This window comes from Rhipicephalus microplus, chromosome 7 (assembly GCF_043290135.1).
Source record: "Rhipicephalus microplus isolate Deutch F79 chromosome 7, USDA_Rmic, whole genome shotgun sequence".
NCBI lineage: Eukaryota > Metazoa > Arthropoda > Arachnida > Ixodida > Ixodidae > Rhipicephalus > Rhipicephalus microplus.
In genome coordinates, this window is record NC_134706.1 from 113,414,608 (window position 1) to 113,432,450 (window position 17,843).

Sequence of the window (17,843 nt, forward strand, 5' to 3'; positions counted from 1 at the left end):
TACCAGTATCGATCCTGTTTCTTGCGCGTAATTCAATCACTTAGTGTGTACTCTTTATTGCATGATGCTACTTGAACAAATTTAATTGTGGAATAGTACTGTGTAATTGAGAAGGTTGAAAGTGTCTCAATGAAGGTTTCGCACATGGCTGCATTTTGTGTAAAAAAGGGGTAACATAGTTTAAAGAACAAGAAATATTATGTAATTACTGAGTTGCATGCAAAAATTGAAATACAAAAGGATGACACCTAGACGCATCACACACTGACAACTGAAGAATTGTTGGAGAAAACAGACATACGTATATATGCGGTTACGAGAACACGTGCGGTGAAAGAAAGGGATTAGATGAGCAGACAGATTGTATAAATGATGCGCTTCCAGGAAAGCTACCTCAGTAGCAAGCAACATATCGGTGACGGAGAGTTACGTGACACATGAATCCCCAGCTTTGTTTATGAAATACGCCTCTCCGATTTTTCGCGCTATGCCGTCTCACTGAATCTAGCTGTAACTACCGTATTCCAAACAATTGCGCGCAGCCACACTCTCTACAATATGATGATTGGTTAGAGAATGGTTGTTAATTCCTTTAGAGAAGCTTTGTGATCTATAATTATATAAATAAATTCTAAATAATACTTCCTACACGACAGCGCAGTGCCGTCCACCACACGATGTCCACACTGTGAAAGAAAATGATCAGATGTCTGCTCATCTAATCATTTTTTCCACCTCACGTGTTGTCGTAACCGCATACATATGTCTGTTTTCTCCAATGAAGTTTCAGTTGTTAGTGTGCGCTGTGTCCAGGTGTCTTCCTTTCGCACTTCAAATTTTTTCGCGCAACTAAGTTAAGATGAAGTACCAACTCGCCCAGCAGAACGTGCTTCTCAATATAATGTGTGTAAAATGTTTTAGAACTTTATGCACCCACTACGCAGTCGTGAGGGAATACGTGCAGTAACCAGTGTGCCTTTTGTAATGGTTGGCTGTCTTCAGACCGCGAAGTCACGTTGGTAATAACGTGTTGTGATGCTTGATGACAATGCACGCTTGTATAATGCAATATAGCTGCGATATTAAATGTTGTGTTGTGAAACCTGTATGCAGGATACATGTATTTGTTAAGCATGGCGGTTATTTTCCTTGCATTTACAACAAGAGGAAGTTATTCATGCTTTATTTCCAAGCAGATGCATAGCTGTGTGGTAGAGCACTTGCATGCCATGCAAATTGCCTGCATGATTTCGATCATCAATCAAACCCGAAAATTTATAATATTTGTTTTATTTGCATTCTCTCAATTTTCGATCATTGACAAGACAATTTTTCACGGAGAGCCACCAATGCCTACACCAGAATTTCTGCAGAATGAGCTCTTTACCACTGTTACGTTAATGATGCATTATTGGCAAAATGGAAAGCGGATTACGTTTACAAAGTACATTTTTAGTGTCCTGTTGGCGAGAAATATTGTTAAATGCCTCCGTTCCCACGCGCACAGAGACCTATAAACACCAGTTTTAGCAGTCGTTCAATAGGTCATTAGTCACAATACTTGTACATAACAAGCTTGGATACCAATCACTTTCGACCGAACTCCTTAAATGTTGATTATCAACTCATTTAAGTTATTCAATGCACACGCAGTTCATACGGTCAATAGCAAGTCAATATTTCGTTTTGGCCGACTATAGACGCTCCATTGACACACGAGAAAAGTTTTAAACATAACACACTGTGAAAGATATCTTTACGAAACTCAAATTGGGTTATTTTATGCTATTTATTTTTGTCAAGTCGGAATCGATAAAGTGGAATATTTACTTGAACCGTACTATGTCTCAGACCGTGTTGACCATTGGTTCAAGATAAGAATAATCGCATGCAAGACTGACGTGTTTCAAAATGATTTTTACCAAAAAAAATTACAAGATGGAACCAGCTGCCTTCTAGCATTGCCTCTACACTCCCAAATATTTGTTTTATTTCATGTTAGAATTGTTCCGATTTATATGTTGGAACATGTTCCAATTTAGATATGAATTTCTCTTGCAGAGTGTGATTCAGGTGACTTTGAGTACCTGTTTGGCTGACTATGTATTTTTGTATTCTACTTTTCGTAAATGCTCGCCCAATGTAATGCCAATTGGTGCTGTGGGTAATGAAATAAATAAATAAATAAAAAGTGTCGATAAGTAAGCAATAAATTTAAGCACAAAGAATGTATCTCTTCAGGAAAAGTGGACTAACAGTGACATGTGCCCACCACAAACTTTAAATATGATGCCAAGTTACATTCTAGCGAAATGTTGTTGAGAATAACTTGAGATATATTGAGGATAACTTAATTGAACAAAACAGTTCAGGGGGTATGTACTGTCTTTGTTTTGGAGATGATAGTGACTGCATGCAGACCTTTCAACAAACAGGTATGTTTCTAGCTGAAGAATGATTTGAGCAGCTGCATTTTTTGCCGGTGACACAGGCTGAACTAATATAGATGAATCATTTGAATGGCTCAATATAAAGGTATCCATATAAGGCCATATATGAAAGCATCCATATAAGACCTTATATGGATGCTTCTATATATAGCCATATAAGGCCATATACAGCAACACCCATATATGGGGATATAAGGTCCATATATGGCTATATCAGGATTTGGACATATCTGTTTATATACGGCCCTTATATGGGGATTCCATATATGGGCCAGATATGCCCAATTCCTGATGTAGCCATATATAGAGATTTTTATATAAGTTCATATATAGGATTTTTGTAAGGGTAGTTCTCGGCAGAACGTGTTGTGCACATATTCTTCCAAGAAAACCAGTTGGTGACATGCAGCTCCTCAGGCTGTCATATGCTGGACGGCTGACGTGCCATGGATATGGCGGTGCTCTCGCATGGCGCTGCCCTGCGGGAAGAGCTCAGGCCAGTGAATACCTTAAATTACGGGTGCACTTTTTTACGTTAAATAGAAAAAGTGCACTTCAAATTTGACTGCATGTTAAAGCACAACGTGCAGTCAAACAAAATTAATCCAGAATTCCTTAAGAGATTTTGGACTAATTTATTAAGGCGTGCGTCATGATCACATTTTGGTTTGGGCTTTGATGTCCCGATTAATTCGTCGACCTTATCTTCATTCTTATGTGGCTAGTCCCTATACCACATTCCACAGTACAGGGTAGCAAACCAGGTTTTTTTGACCAATTTCCATACCACTTCTTTCATCTCATTGTGATCGTTGTTAATCATAATATGTTGGGTTAACGTTCCAAAACCACGGTATGATTGTGAGAGACGCCGTACTGGAGGGCTCCGCAAATTTCAGCCATCTGGAGCTCCTTAACGTCCACTATAAATCTAAGTACACGAGCCTCAAATTGGCATCGTTGTTAAACACGTTGTCTGTCATTTGCAGTGCTGTGCCAACAGCAGGAGTGTGACCCGGTGCCTGTGCTGCGATGCTATGGTGGCCTGCTGAGCACCATCGAGACAGAACTGGACAAGTTGGCCGCGAAGTACGGGACCGAGCTGGACGCAGCTCTCAGGACGTTCGCCAGGTAAGTGTCGTCTGTCCATGCCATAGGTCAATCGGCGCCCAGTTATTGTGATGTGAACCTGACGTGTGCGAATAGCGATAGCTGGGTAACTGCAGTTTGAGTAAGCACCAAAATTATTATTACATGCCTTTGCCTGTCAGTGAGCATAGTATTTTTCGAACGTGATCTCTTTTTGTTTATATCCCTTCTTGACGCTTCCGAGTTATTTTATCATTTGCATAGTGAGCACTGTCCTGGCCATATGAAGTTTGCAGCAGCATAGTCAAAAATATTTTTTCGGAGAGAGCGGGTTAATTTTCCCAATACCTCTCCGGCTATGGCCTTGGTAGTTCGTATTATAGAGAATGCTTAAGACGGACTATCGAAGAACTTCATATGCTTTGCTTGTGAGGGTTATGAGGCGTCATATCTGTGCCCGTTACATGGTGTTGACTGATTTTGTGCTGGTTGTGTATTAGATGGAAAGCAGCTCTTTGACTAGCCTGTGTAACCCTGTCCCTCCGCACTGGGGTGGTGCCAAGTAGGACACGCCTTCCCTCGCAGTGTGCGCGCGGGACGTCACTCTCTTCCTAGCCTGTCGCCCCATGTCATCTCGCTCGCTTCACCCTCTCCACCGCTCTCCACCGCTCGCAACGCTGGAGCCCACTCCTCACGTCGGCATCGTCTCCTCACCCACGCTACGTGCCTCTCTTCATCTGTCGGCAAGAAGCCGCGAGTAGGCGCGCCTTCGTCTAGCCCAGTCGTGGTCGGACAGCGCGCCCGCTGCTTGCCGCGCGATCACGCCGACGGGCGAGACGCCGCCGGGGCATGCTTCCCACTATTGTGCGCGTACCTTTCCCAACCATCGCCGCCGTTGCGGATTAGTGAAGCCGATCACGTTCGCGAATGGTGACGTCGAGCCTGGAACACCGACGAGGCACGATCCAGGGAAGCCGAACGCAAGCGTCGGCAGTGGAAGACCAACGACACCGACGGGGTGCCAAGAACACTGATTGCGTTCGAGAATAGAGAAGGCGCGCGAGTAACACCGACGAGACGCGAGCCGAGGAAGGAGGAGGAGAAAAACTTTATTCATACCAAGAGGGAAAGGTGCGGTGGTGGAGTGTCAGAGGAGCCTACCCAGCGTAAGTCTCCGCTACCCTCTTGGCCCAATCCAAGATCTGGTCCTGGACCTCAGGCGCCGAGCTGCGCATAGCAGCCTCCCACTGCTCCTCACTGTTAATGTGTAGAGAATTGGGTGGTGGGTTTCGAGTACACCCCCACAAGATATGATCTAGGTTAGTTCTTTGTTGACAGAAAATGCAAAAAGGGGAGGGGTATATCGCAAGGGGTATACGATGGCGAAAAGATGGGGTAGGAAACGTACGGGTCTGTAACTGGCGCCATAGTATTTCATGGTAGCGCGAAGCTCCATGATGTAAGGGGGGGGGGGTATATAGTGCGCTGTAGGCGGTAGTGATTTGTTATATCGTGGAAGGTCAAAAGACGATCTCTCGTGCTGAAAAAGGCCGCGTGGTCTAAGGCGCCATCAGAGGCCTGCGCTCAGCCGGTCATTCCTCGAGCACAGGTATGAGCCGCCTCATTGTCACTCAACCCCGCATGCGCGGGCGTCCATATGAGAGCAACGTCTTGCGTGGGAGGATGTTTCTTAAGAATTGAAAGGGCAGTTGATGAGATGCTACCTGCGCTGAAGTTGCGTATGACAGTTTTGGAGTCACTTACAATCATAGTAATATTGGGGATGGATAGACCTAAAGCGATGGCAGCCTCCTCTGCCTCCTCCGAAGAGTTGGCAGTGATGGATGCCGTTGTGAGCGCCTTGCCGTTATAGTCGACAGCAGAGAGGGCATAGGATGAGGAGGATGGGTATTCTGCCGCATCTACATAGAGCACATCATTGGCTCCATGCAATTTTTTCTGTAGAGCTTTCGCTCTTTGGATTCGGCGCTTAGTATGATATGTTGGATGCGTGTTTTTATGAAGGGGCGGTATGAGTAATTATTTGTGTATGTTTTGGGAAATGTTGTATTTAGCATTGGCGAGTGAGGTGAAGTTAATTCGGGTAGACGATAAAATGTGGCGACCTGCGCTAGTGGTCGCGAGCCTTGCGTATTGAGCAGCCGAAGAAGCCAAGCGCAAGCGTCTTTAAAGCGTTCCTCCTTCCGTGTCTTTGCGTTTCAAACAAACGTTTACTACGGTAAACGCTGCACCACGTTTCGCTTCAAAACGTTTTTTGAGCCCCCGCGTCGACGTCCGTTTCAACCAAGTCAACGCCGTGCGCACCGCTGCTGCTTCGCATACCATCAGGGTTGCCTTCGTGGAGTTTTGTTCTCTAAGAATGCTATGACTTGGATCATTGCGAATCGAACAACTGGCTGCTCAGTCCCGGTCAGTTTTATGGAAAGGGAAACACAAAAAAAGCAGTACAGAAATAAAATCACCACCCAAACACTGTGTTTGGTTAGCCAGCAAAGCTGGAGCATGTGATCCCGGCGTTTGGTCTAAGGTGGCTATCTGGGCGAGTTGGTAAATTTTCCTCTTAAGACAGTCTTTTGTGTCCTTCCGACTGACCTTAAGACTTGTGTTCATGTGTGTGCGCTGACTTAAGATGTCGATGACTGGGTTAATCTCACGGTTCATCACACTGTGTTTCAAGTAGTTTTCACGTCAGCCGAGAAATCTTAATCGGTGTTTGCTGTACGTGCATTCTCTTCACCCGCCGCGGCCATCTAGTGGTTATGGCGCTCGAGTGCTGACCTGCAGGTCTCGGGATCGAATCTCGAATGCGGCGACCGCATTTGCAATGAAGGCGAAAATGCGCGAGGCTTGTGTACTCAGATGTAGGTGCACGTTAAAGAACCCCAGGTGGTCGAAATTTTCAGAGCCCTCCACTGCGGCGTTCCTCATTGCCACGGTTTTGAGACTTTACACACAATCAATCATATTAGTGTGTTCCCTTCATTATTAGTAAACTAATAGCGAGCAGGGAGACTTGTTTAATTTCTGTGGCACACAACTGCTATAGTTTACCTGAATATATGAACAGCGCAACTTAAAAGTAGTTACAGTGTAACTACAGAAGCAAATAAATAAAGACAGAAAAGAGCGCATTTAGGTTTTGTTCAAAAAAAAAAGAAATTGTTCATGATGAAGATAAACATAGGGACTATAATGAGGGAAATTCATGCAGATATTTGACAACTTAAAACGAAATTCAAGTGCGATATTTTGCGTGTCCGAACCGCCACACAACAGCAAATGAATTTAATACGTTAAAAGTATTTTGTGCGATAATAAATGGAAAACAATCATGCGACTTGGACGGACAAGCGATAATGCATCGGTGCTAATAATAACAAAAAAAACGAACGCAAGCATTAGGTTCTCTTACTATTACAGCCAGCTGGCTCTGTAACGAAATAATTAGTATACAAATGCATCTTTGCATTCTATATACACGCTGACAGCATAACGATGCGCGACCTCTACAACGATGTGGACTGTACAGCGAAGTGTATTGAATATTGAGAGAATTAGACTGTAAATATCTTGTATTCAGCGATTCTTGCCAAGAGAACAATGTTTCGGAAGTACATTTTACTACGCGAAGATGTTGTAGTTTTATTCTTATTTAATTTTATTTTAGGGGCGAAGCTCCTTAGGGCGTGGGCTGTGCGTCCCCTGTAGCCTGTATGTAGCCACCTCTAGTTTAGTTCTTGCAGTGTTCACTAGATGGCGGTACCGTCCCATGTATGTAGCCACCTCTAGTTTAGTTCTTGCAGTGTTCACTAGATGGCGGTACCGTCTCCTGTATGTAGCCACCTCTCGTTTAGTTCTTGTAGTGTTCACTAGATGGTGGTACTTGTAGCTGATGATGAAAAGATGCAAGATGTTATAAACTAGAAAGCGGTACTTTTTACATACTGCAGCCCTGTCCAAGAGTTATTGCAGAATTGGGATTACAGGTCAGAAAAGGTCTCAACAGGTAAAATGTACAAGAGAAGTAATAAAAAACCATTTGCCACAATAAAGGAATTAAGGTTTCATTATACATAATGACTTTCAACGAGGACAGACACATAATCGTTCAGGAGGAGTGAAAGAACGTTTCTACCAGTTCAGTGTCCTAGTAGCAAAGCCTTCATAAAGGAGAACATTGACTCTATTGTGGCACGCAGCAAGTACCCGGTGTCGTACTCCCCATGCAAGATACGTCCCGGAGAGCAAGGTCGGTGTACGCCAGCCGAGCGCGAGCAGCTGGAACGCATCGAGGGCGTCTACGAGGTCTTCCAGAGGACCGTCAGCGACAGCGACGCCCTCAGAGGTAAGCATGACTCCGTAAAACCACACCTGCAGGTCCCAAATTCAAGGGTTGTAGCTGTGGCGGCACCGCTGCAATCTTCAATTTCACTCTCAATTCTCCCTTAAAAGAAACGAAATTCTTGGTGAGTAAACCGCTTTTGGCAGAGTGTGAAACGGTATATGAAACGGTATAGCACTTAAATGCTAAAACTGCTGCTTGGGGAAGATGTTTCACGATTAGAATATATTTACCAGTGCAAAAAAAAAAGAAACACTTAAGAAGAAAGACGTGTACACACACAGCGCTGAACCCACAAGCGACTTCTAACGCAAGGCCTTTTTCGCGGCACGCATCGAGGCAAAAGAAAGATAACACGATAAAAAAAATGATGAAAAAAAAGGCCCCGTACCTGCATGTTTCATTGCAAATGTCGTCGAAAGACGATAGTTCTTCGTGTGGAGAGAGTGAACAAAACGTTTATTTGATGTTCTGAGTGAGAAAATCTGTGAATTGTATGCTAGAAGTGCTGCGTTAGCGAGTATCGGTCCGTGCAGCGAAAGCGAACGAGCACATCGAGGCCCGTTAGACACGAGCGCTATCTAGCAGTTATCTTCGAAAACGAAGGAAGGCGTGCACGCCCATGGAGAAAGATGCGCGCTTGTCTCGGAGGCGATAAGGTGTAAAATGCAAAGCGACGGGCAGGTGCCCGTCGCTTGCATTGTACACCTTATCGTGTTGTACTATCAGCGCAGCATTATAAATGGCGACTATAGTCTTTAAAACGATGAAAAAGTCCGTGACATCTGCTTGCCGATGAAGACAATCAATGAAAGGTGATAGCGCAGCGAAACATTTTTAAACCACCAGCCTCCGATATACGAAGTTGTGAGTTGAGCGCCATGGGTGCGGCTTTCTTTGTGTTTCATCTTTATTCTGTTGGTAAATCTATCTTAGTATTAGTAAAGTGGTGTTTATATGAAAATCTATATGAAAATGAATAGAAGGAAAATGATATTTTATTTCATGATGACCGCTATCTAGATAATACAGCTATCAATTGAACAGAGACTGTGTGTGAAAGGGGTAGGAGTATAAACAAAAGCGACAGAGGGGGATTATTTACATATGTAGTACACAGGCGGACGTAGTGTGTCATGCTTCGCTTGTGATGCGATCTTTGCGAGGGAATTTTTTTTTCCGTCAAACTCCAGTGTCACGGAGAGCAGCTGGTAAGTGAGGCAAGGTTGCTCGAAGTTGCCGCTCGCAGTACAGACCTGCGTAGTCGGCTGGTATACGTCTCGGCCAGCTGACAATGGTTCAGGGCATCTAATTTGACTGATACATCAAATGCTCTACGCTTCGCTAGTCTAACATATTAAACGTTTTGTACCATTATGACAGCATCACGTACACACATATTTTTCATTAGTGTCCCCTTTAGCACTTATTCTGAACACTGAGTCGGACCTCTATGATGAATTGTGAGGCAACAGGAAATTGATTTCAAGCGGGTTTCAGGAGCTATCTAAGCTAAGGCCTTCAAAACTCTTCACACTTCAAAAGGCTTTCGTAAGCGAAGTATGATTTTTGTTGCTTATTTGAAGATAAAGAAGCAGTACTTTTTGAACTAAAGTTCCGAACGTTAATCAAGTTCTTGTTTGTGATCTGTCTCAATTTTTTTATACGCTCCGCGTTCTCTCGGTATTACTATATGCTATCTTACGACCATTCGGTTATCATATATGATACATTCCGATAGCATTTGGACACATTCATTCATTTGTACGATGTTTAATCTTAGAGACAGAAAAAAAAATCCGGTATGCACAAAGGCTCCTCGACTCGACTTCCATCCTTCACTTGACAGAGTTGAGCACTGCGTCACCTATCGGCTGAAAATGACGCTGTACTGCTCAAGAATCGTGGCTGATTATCGCTGATATGCAGTGACTTGCCGTGCCTAGATACGGCACTTTCATAGGCTTTCTCAAGTGAAGGTGAAGCGTTCTGTGAAAGGACGTTCTAGAATACGGGGGTAAGGCAGGACAGCATTCTGCCTTGTCCTTACGTCCCTTCAACTACTTCGTCTCTCCCTGAAATATCGCAATAATATTGAACCAGCTCAATGTGTTGTGCCCACGCAGATATGGTGGCGGCGTACAAGTGTTGGGATCGGCGCAAGTACCGCGACTGCTTCGCCAGCCTGCTCCAGGACACGCTCATCCGCGAGTACCGAGACTCGTCCTACCAGGAGACGAGACCGGAGAAGACCAGGATCTGCAGGCAAGTGCTTCGTGATGCCTCTACTGTCCCGCTGGCGGTGAGCCTTTAAGGCGTATAGACAGACATGTAGCCAGAAATGTTTTTGCGGGGGGGGGGGGGGGGGCATGCTAGGTGTGCCACCTTCTTGCTACACCTCTGTGTATAAACACTGTCGCCGATGCTGTGTGGTATAGCACAGACGAGACACTGCTGGACGTCATCAGAAGCTGACAATTAAGGCCTTTGTTTTGGTCAGTAAATAACTGTTCGCTATTGTGCTCGTGTACTGCTTCTTGCTACAGATGTCAGAGAAAAATGTGGCTATAAAGAGAAAACGTCTTAATAAATAAAAAAAAAGACGTAAAGCAAGAACACTGAGGTTGCCTTCGAAGTAGGCACGTATAAAGTGTATCAGGCTGAAGTATCTGCCACTCTCAGCTAGAAAGAAATGTAGCAATAATTGTTACAAGAAATAATTGCAGATTTGAGATGCACAGTATTGCACCCGAGTTGCCAACAAGAAGCGCACATTCAGAAGAGAAAAAAATAAAATAATGCAAATAGGTAATGCGAACGTGGTTCAGTCGTTCCTTGAATTTGCTAAGAAATGTTCAGGAATACCGCGTGTTTTTTTTTGTTTTTTAATGCTCAAGAGTCCGGTTCTCATACAACTAAAGGCTGTCCAGAAGGCCCACGATGCGGCGGTGAGGCTAGGCCTCCCAGCCCCTACGTGGGAGCGACCCGCGATCCTACCCCTATAAAACGGGGATGGAATACTTCAGGACACCAATAAAGTTTTTCATCCATCCATCCATCGATCCATGCGCGGCACATCGTACAAATGAACCGCACTGCATAGTGAATAGACACCCAACAATCAATATTCTAACATAAAGAAATAAAGTTAATGTAATTCGTGCTTGCTTGCATGTAAGGTAAATGTCCACAACAAGCACAATAAAGCAAGGCATTTTGCTAATTCATTTTATTATTTATTGCGGTCATACTGCCGTTTGTTAAGTTTAAAACTCACTTAACTTAGAACGTTTATAAGCATATTGAAAGTAAATTGAATATATATATTGGAGAAACGTCATGCACTGTCATGCAGCCATTGCATTCGGAAAGGCAGTAAGAAGTTTCGGGGCAGGCAAACAAAAGCTGCAATGCATTCGTTTCAGAGCTGAAGCTCCAAAAGCCGTGGGTCTATCCATCCATGTCTCTCAGTGACCGGCTCGTAAGCACCTAGTTGTATTACTCACTCAGCAGGTGGCGCTAGTGTGAGTGACAAACAGGCGGACGGACAGACAGACATAGAAGTACGGGCGGACGCACAGACAGACGGTGAACAGAGGCACAGACGGACTGATGGACGGACGCAAACACGGACAGAAGCACGGACGGACGAGCGCATGGATGGACGGAAGCACGGACGAACAGATAAACAGACGGACGGTCAGAAGCATGGAAGAACGGAAGTATGGACGGGAGGACGAACAGACGGAAGCATGGACGGACAGACAGACAGACTGACGGAAGCACGAATAGATGGACGGGCGAACGGACGGACGGACGGTTGGACACATGGATGGACGCTTCATCCCACTTATCATTCACTCCGTGGATATGACGCGATTTTTTCGTTCGTTAAGTACTCACGGAGACGAGGAGTTGGAGAGAAATGTGCGTTGACTTGCCGATGTACTTTTGTTTGGCACTATTTGTATATGATATTTGTGTATGAGAACTATAAAAAATGGGCAAAATAAATGAGCACGTGTATGTTTGACTGCCGTATCGCTGTTTTTATAAATATGATATGTGTTAAATTTTGGTGCGACGTCTCCATTCTTTGAGCAACTAAATTTAAACTTCATCGCAAAATATTCGCTGTAGTTTATGAATAGTTGAGCTAACTGAAATATACCGCATTTTTTTCTAGAAGTTCAAAAGCCTCGAAACAAAATGAAATGTCTTAACTATTCCGATCAGCACTTCATTAAGTTGGTGCAAACTTCCCGCAAAATATTCGCTGTAGTTTATGAATAGTTGAGCTAACTGAAATATACCGCATTTTTTTCTAGAAGTTCAAAAGCCTCGAAACAAAATGAAATGTCTTAACTATTCCGATCAGCACTTCATTAAGTTGGTGCAAACTTCCCGCTGTTCTGCAGGCAGTGGTCTCGCCTGGCTGACTCGTGCTTCGAAGACACGTCTGGCGGTCTGTGCGCCGAGAGCGCGACGGCGGGACGGCAGCACTTCCGCGACGTGATGTCGGCCTACGTGGGCAGCTTCGGGTGCCCGAACAGCGCCGGTATGCCAGGCAGATCGCTCCTGCTCACCAGCACTGCCGTCGGCTTCGCCGTGTGGATGATGACTCGCCGTGGCTTTTAATCGCGTAAACTGCCACGCCATGCAGCATCCGACCAACATTACCCAATCATCGCCAGCGATACGTCTGCTGAAGCTCTTCGTAGGAACAGAGGCCTCTACGACATCAGCGTCAGCAGGATTTTGTCTTGGGGGGGGGGGGGGGCGGGGGGGGGGGGCATGCGAACCCGTGTTGCATCATGGGATGTGGTGGGAGGGAGCGCCGTTGTGGCGTGGGTGGGGGCAAGTGATAGTGTGGCAAAGAAAAAAAAAGAGGGGGGAGTTGCAACAGCCTCTTTCCCACCCCCCTGCAGACGACCGTGCTGCTCGAGAGATCCAATCTGTTCCATGTACCTCTTCCCAACAAAAATGATTGTAATATTCCTACGCATTCAGGAGCTGTGTAGCTAAGATATTTATGTGGGTTTAAACGTCCCAAAACCACGACATGATTATGAGAGACGCCGTAATAGAGGGCTTCGAAAATTTCGACCACTTGGGGTTCTAAAGGTGCACCCAGATCTGAGCACACGGGCCTACAGCATTTTCGTCTACATCGAAAATGCAGCCACCACAGCCTGCATTTGATCCCGCGACATGAGGGTCAGCAGCCGAGTACCTTAGTCACTAGACCACCGCGGCGGGGCGACACAGCTTAAGTAAGGTTGGTCTTGTGGAACAAAATTAGTCGGAGCCATAGGTAATACGACTTCTATAAGAGAAGAAATAAGAAAGATCTGCCGTAGCAGTAAAGTTGGATGGGAACTACACCAGTACGTGATACTTAAAACTGGGCATTACATTATAAAACCAACACGACCAGTCTCTGGAGTTCTTGAAGGGGCCATGCAACACTTCTACAAGTAATCGTAGAGTGACCTCACAGAGCTTACAGCACCACAGAGAGATTACCATCAGTAATTTTTGAAATCCATCTTGTGCTTGAAATGCCTATTTTCTTCTTCCTTCCCGAAGAACACGCTGGAAACTACACAGAGGTAGAGTTACTGTACACCATACCTACCTGTAATATAGTAGTCGCAATGTCTCTAGAATATACCAATAATAAAAGACAAGGAACGAAGCGCACCGATGCTTCCGGCGCAGCGTACACGAAAGCGCCACGAACGCGCTCCGATGGACTGCAGAGCCCCCTGCACGTGCATCAGCGGCACCGAAATGGTCTTGCATAGGGACAGCGCGGAGATGGCAGACTAGCCAGTATATTCTAGGGACCATAATAGAGGTTCATCCTAGCCCTTTTTATATTCTGTACAGGCTACCTTGAGTGGGCACATACAGTCTCTGTACCTTGGTAACGTAAAGCAGGGCCGGATTAACAGCGCGGAGGGCCCGGTACATAAAAATAGGGGGGGGCCCCTCCCCCCTCACTTGCCCTCTTCCTATCCCACTTTGTCATCTGGCCATGCTCAAGACTTTATGCTTTTTTTAGACTTAGCTGCAAAGAACACAAGCCATATTTATTCTAAGCCTCTGCAGAGTGTTTAATATCACTTGGGCATTCTATTTTTTGCAAAGCACCTGGACATATTGTCATCCCAATAAATAAATAAATATATCAGGAGACGAAGACACATGGACAGCATTAAGATTTGCATGGTACGTTGGGTTACACTGAAAGAAGACTAAACTGTGCGAGGAGTTAAGAGTAAAAGAAGGAATGCATGTGACACTTAGAAGTGCAGCCTAAACACTGTGTGCGTTGCTTCTATTAATCTTGGCCTATGGCATTGCTTACCTTTATTTCAAGAGAGAATATCTTCCCTGGAAAATCAGGGAGCGCCTTTGTGACAAATAGCTTTCTCTATATGCTTAAGCTTCACTGATTGGGTTGCGAACACTTTGGTTGACTGTGTGTGACCACTGCTTAAATTGACAGGTGGGCCTTTTTAAGAAACTGTTCGCATGTACTTACAATAAACATGCCACCAATCGTCTAGCTATTTTTGATTTCATACAACACATATTTAAGCTCTTCTCGTTATAGTGATGTGATGCATAGAGTAAATGCCTACTGATCACAAGTAATACAGATGTTTTAAATAAAATATTTTCAATACAAGACGGGGGTTGGCCAAATTTTCTCTGGAAAAAGTGGCACCGATAAAAATTCAGATCCATGTATACCTCTCACAGAAACGTTTTCATCAACACTAGAAAAATGAACCAACATATTTTTATATATGCGAGAATTGCTGGATTCTAAACATGTAATAAGGTTAAATTTTTGCAGGCAATATTCACTCTCATAGGGCTATAAAAGAAGGAAACAAATTGCAGACACCTTTTCTATGGTTCCAGCAGGAGGGTTAAACTTTTCCGAACAAAACAACGAAGACAGCCATTTTCTCTGGCCCGTTGGGGTACCCCTAAAACCGGAGGGGGAGGCTCATTTGAACCCTGGATGATCCATCCCTGACTGTATGAGTAACTCAACGCAGAGAGGGAGGACAGCGGGTGCAAGAGAGCAACGTCAGAACACGATGACGACGTCAGACCAACCAATGACAATTTGCTGAGAGAAGAGCGAGTGCTTTATATCTATCTTTTAAATGTAATTTTCCCGCTGCCTGTACTGCTACGATAGTTGCCTGACATGTTAAAAAGAACCTGGACCCTCGACTATAGCAGCGTTTCGTGACTATGTTCAGAAAGCATTTTAGAGTCTCCTTAATACTTCTGTACTTACCAAGCCAGTCGCCTCCACAAACAAGCCCACAACCACAGAATATAACAAATTTTGTTGAGCAGCCAGAAACTAGAAAAAAAGACAAAAATGGGAGATAAAAAGTGACAAGAATCTGGTTGGGCAAAATCAGCACGTTGATCGTCTTGAAAATTTCTCCCAATTTTTTTTCCATTTTCGTGCTGCTCAATGGCGTGACACATCAACTTGCAAATATAATCCCGCCATATAAACTCAGACCTTCTGTAATAAGTAACATTTTGGTTAAATGAGAACCAGTACGAATGACTGCAGTGTGTCCTCACGGGTACATAAAAACCCGCCATAAACACATATTAACTGTGCTTTGTTTAAAGCTTGTACTTGCCGAGATCAAAACCTTTCTGTAGTGTACATAGATACAATCGTTCGTTACTGCTCTTGTACTCTTTTTAGGCTGTGAACAGAGCATGAGGTCAGGCAGGTATCTTTTTTTAATTTACTGAATGTAATTCAAGAATGCGCAGCTGACACTGCTTCCTCAAAGGCAGGAACCTCTATGGCGACTGCAGAAGGCCAAATTTTATAAATCACTGCTTTTGTATGTTAGAAGCTAGCACTTATGAAGCCATATATTGGTGTTTTTTAACAGATAACCTACGAAGTTGTAACCATTTTGTTTTTCACATGCCATCTTCGCACAGGTCGTCATCACATGCTGTATTAGTACGAGTATCATAAGTATAAGTAGTTTCAAAACCTATTTTTAATGTAGACTTACGAGCACTACATCCCCGCGAGCACTTGCGAAGTTGATCATTTGTTCGTTGTTCTATACGTATGTCTTTATGAAACCAATAAAAAGCATTTACTTTCAACCGTCTTTGAAGGTCTCCCTTCCCTACATTTCCATGTTAGATGAATGACTGCTCCGTTGCTAAGAACAGACCAACGTGTTTTCATGGAGGTATTTGTCACAAAGACTTATTTCAACTACTATGAGGTACTGGCACTATGCCACTAATACTATAAACAACGAGATGCAAATGGATGACTCCCTCCTGGTCTTTGTGGCATGCCTCATTGTGCAGTAACAGTCTTACACAAGGTTAATTGGCTCTGTGTAGGTGCCACTCATCCCGTGGTTGGGAAGGCAATCGCCGCGCAGTTTCCAAGGTCTGACGTATACATTGGGCCCCCGAAAACGCGCCATGAAAACTTGGATCGTTTAGATGGGTCCCCTTAATGCGCCAGCGAACGCCGATTGTTGTGCAAAGACAGAGTCCGAGCCAAGAGTTGACAACAAGAACAAAAATATATTCTTAGTTAAGGCAGTACGATTTTTACTAACACCTATGTACAGTATGGTCCACTTTAAAGGGAACACTCGAATACACACCATCAATATTCCTGGCTCTCTAAGAGTAAATGGATTAAGAAACAATCTTCATGCAAGTCAATAGTCCGTCAAGACGAGTCGGAGCTTTTAACCACCAGTAGTCTTATGCATATCTAAGCCGCTACGATTCCGTAAGACAGTGAAATCTAAGCATGCTGCTCACGCAGGTGTTCTCTTTAACAGTGGACCCGTCTGTACACGCATGCACACTCTGCTTGTTAATTCCCTATATAACTCAGATGGCATTTAGGACAATGGGAACAATCAAACTAATTGTGCTACAAATGCAGTCTCAAGCATTACATACAACACCTCAAGAACACATAAGGTCTCGAAATATTCACCAATCATGCAATCCACGAGTTCATGAAAAACGTCACGAACACTTCTCTTCAAGAAAACATGGCAACTCAGAAGCTGGTTGTTGGTCTCTGTACTTTTCTTGCTGCTTTTCACCGACCCCCACCTTTCTGTCGCCACCCGCGTATATGAGGCAGCATTCGAGTCCGAGAATATTCCACATTGTTCACGTGTGCACTGCACAACGAAAGCCAGGGATTGTACTTGAATTTTCTAACACGTTCTACTACGCAGAGGGACGCACGCCGGTGGCAGCAGCGTTAGCTACTCGAATTCTCGCTATGTTTCCCAGTGTTCACTTTCACGGCATGTGCTGTTTGTGAAAGAGCTGAAATAGTGTTCGCTTTGGTAAAGTGATCGTTGCTGGCACCTTGAATCGCGGTGCATGACTGGCCGGCGCAGTCTTTTTTGACGCACTCCATTTGTAACAGTTGTTGTGTGTAGGCAGGCAGTGCCATGGACTAGAGTTACTGTATATGTTCCCTGTGATAGCATATACAGGGACAATATTATGAACGTGCGGACAGTTTGCTGTGTAACACTAATGGCTCCTCCGAGACACTCAAAGATGCGAGAATGCCTGGCATTCGTTACACAGTGAGCATTGTTAATAAAGGAATACAAACTGTGGACTCGAATGTGCAGCCCTTAGCAGGAAGATGGACTACTCTACGTGACCCATCGAGCCTGGCTAACCTTCACGAGAACATGAGTGAATTCGCCTCCTACTTAGAGCCAAATATTTGTGTTTCTACTTATTGATGTGTAGCTTCTGCGTATTCGTTCAATTTTCATTCTCTTTCCTGTTCCCTTAAACCTTTCTGTTTTACCTCATCTCATATGAAAAGGCCACCACTGTGCCCCTCTTAGCGGTGGCTGTCA

At 44.4% G+C, this 17,843-nt stretch overlaps 1 protein-coding gene across 1 annotated transcript in view; it reads left to right on the forward strand.

Moving 5' to 3' along the window:
• The window catches only part of LOC119179105 (uncharacterized), a 49,090-nt gene extending 33,010 nt beyond the window's left edge, over positions 1-16,080 (forward strand). The window contains exons 2-5 of the mRNA XM_075869587.1: positions 3,440-3,581; positions 7,760-7,905; positions 10,029-10,171; positions 12,325-16,080. Of these exons, the coding sequence (XP_075725702.1) occupies positions 3,440-3,581; positions 7,760-7,905; positions 10,029-10,171; positions 12,325-12,540 (647 nt within the window). The 3' untranslated portion in view covers positions 12,541-16,080. The remainder of the gene's footprint in view (positions 1-3,439; positions 3,582-7,759; positions 7,906-10,028; positions 10,172-12,324) is intronic.
• The last annotated feature ends 1,763 nt before the right edge of the window (positions 16,081-17,843 follow it).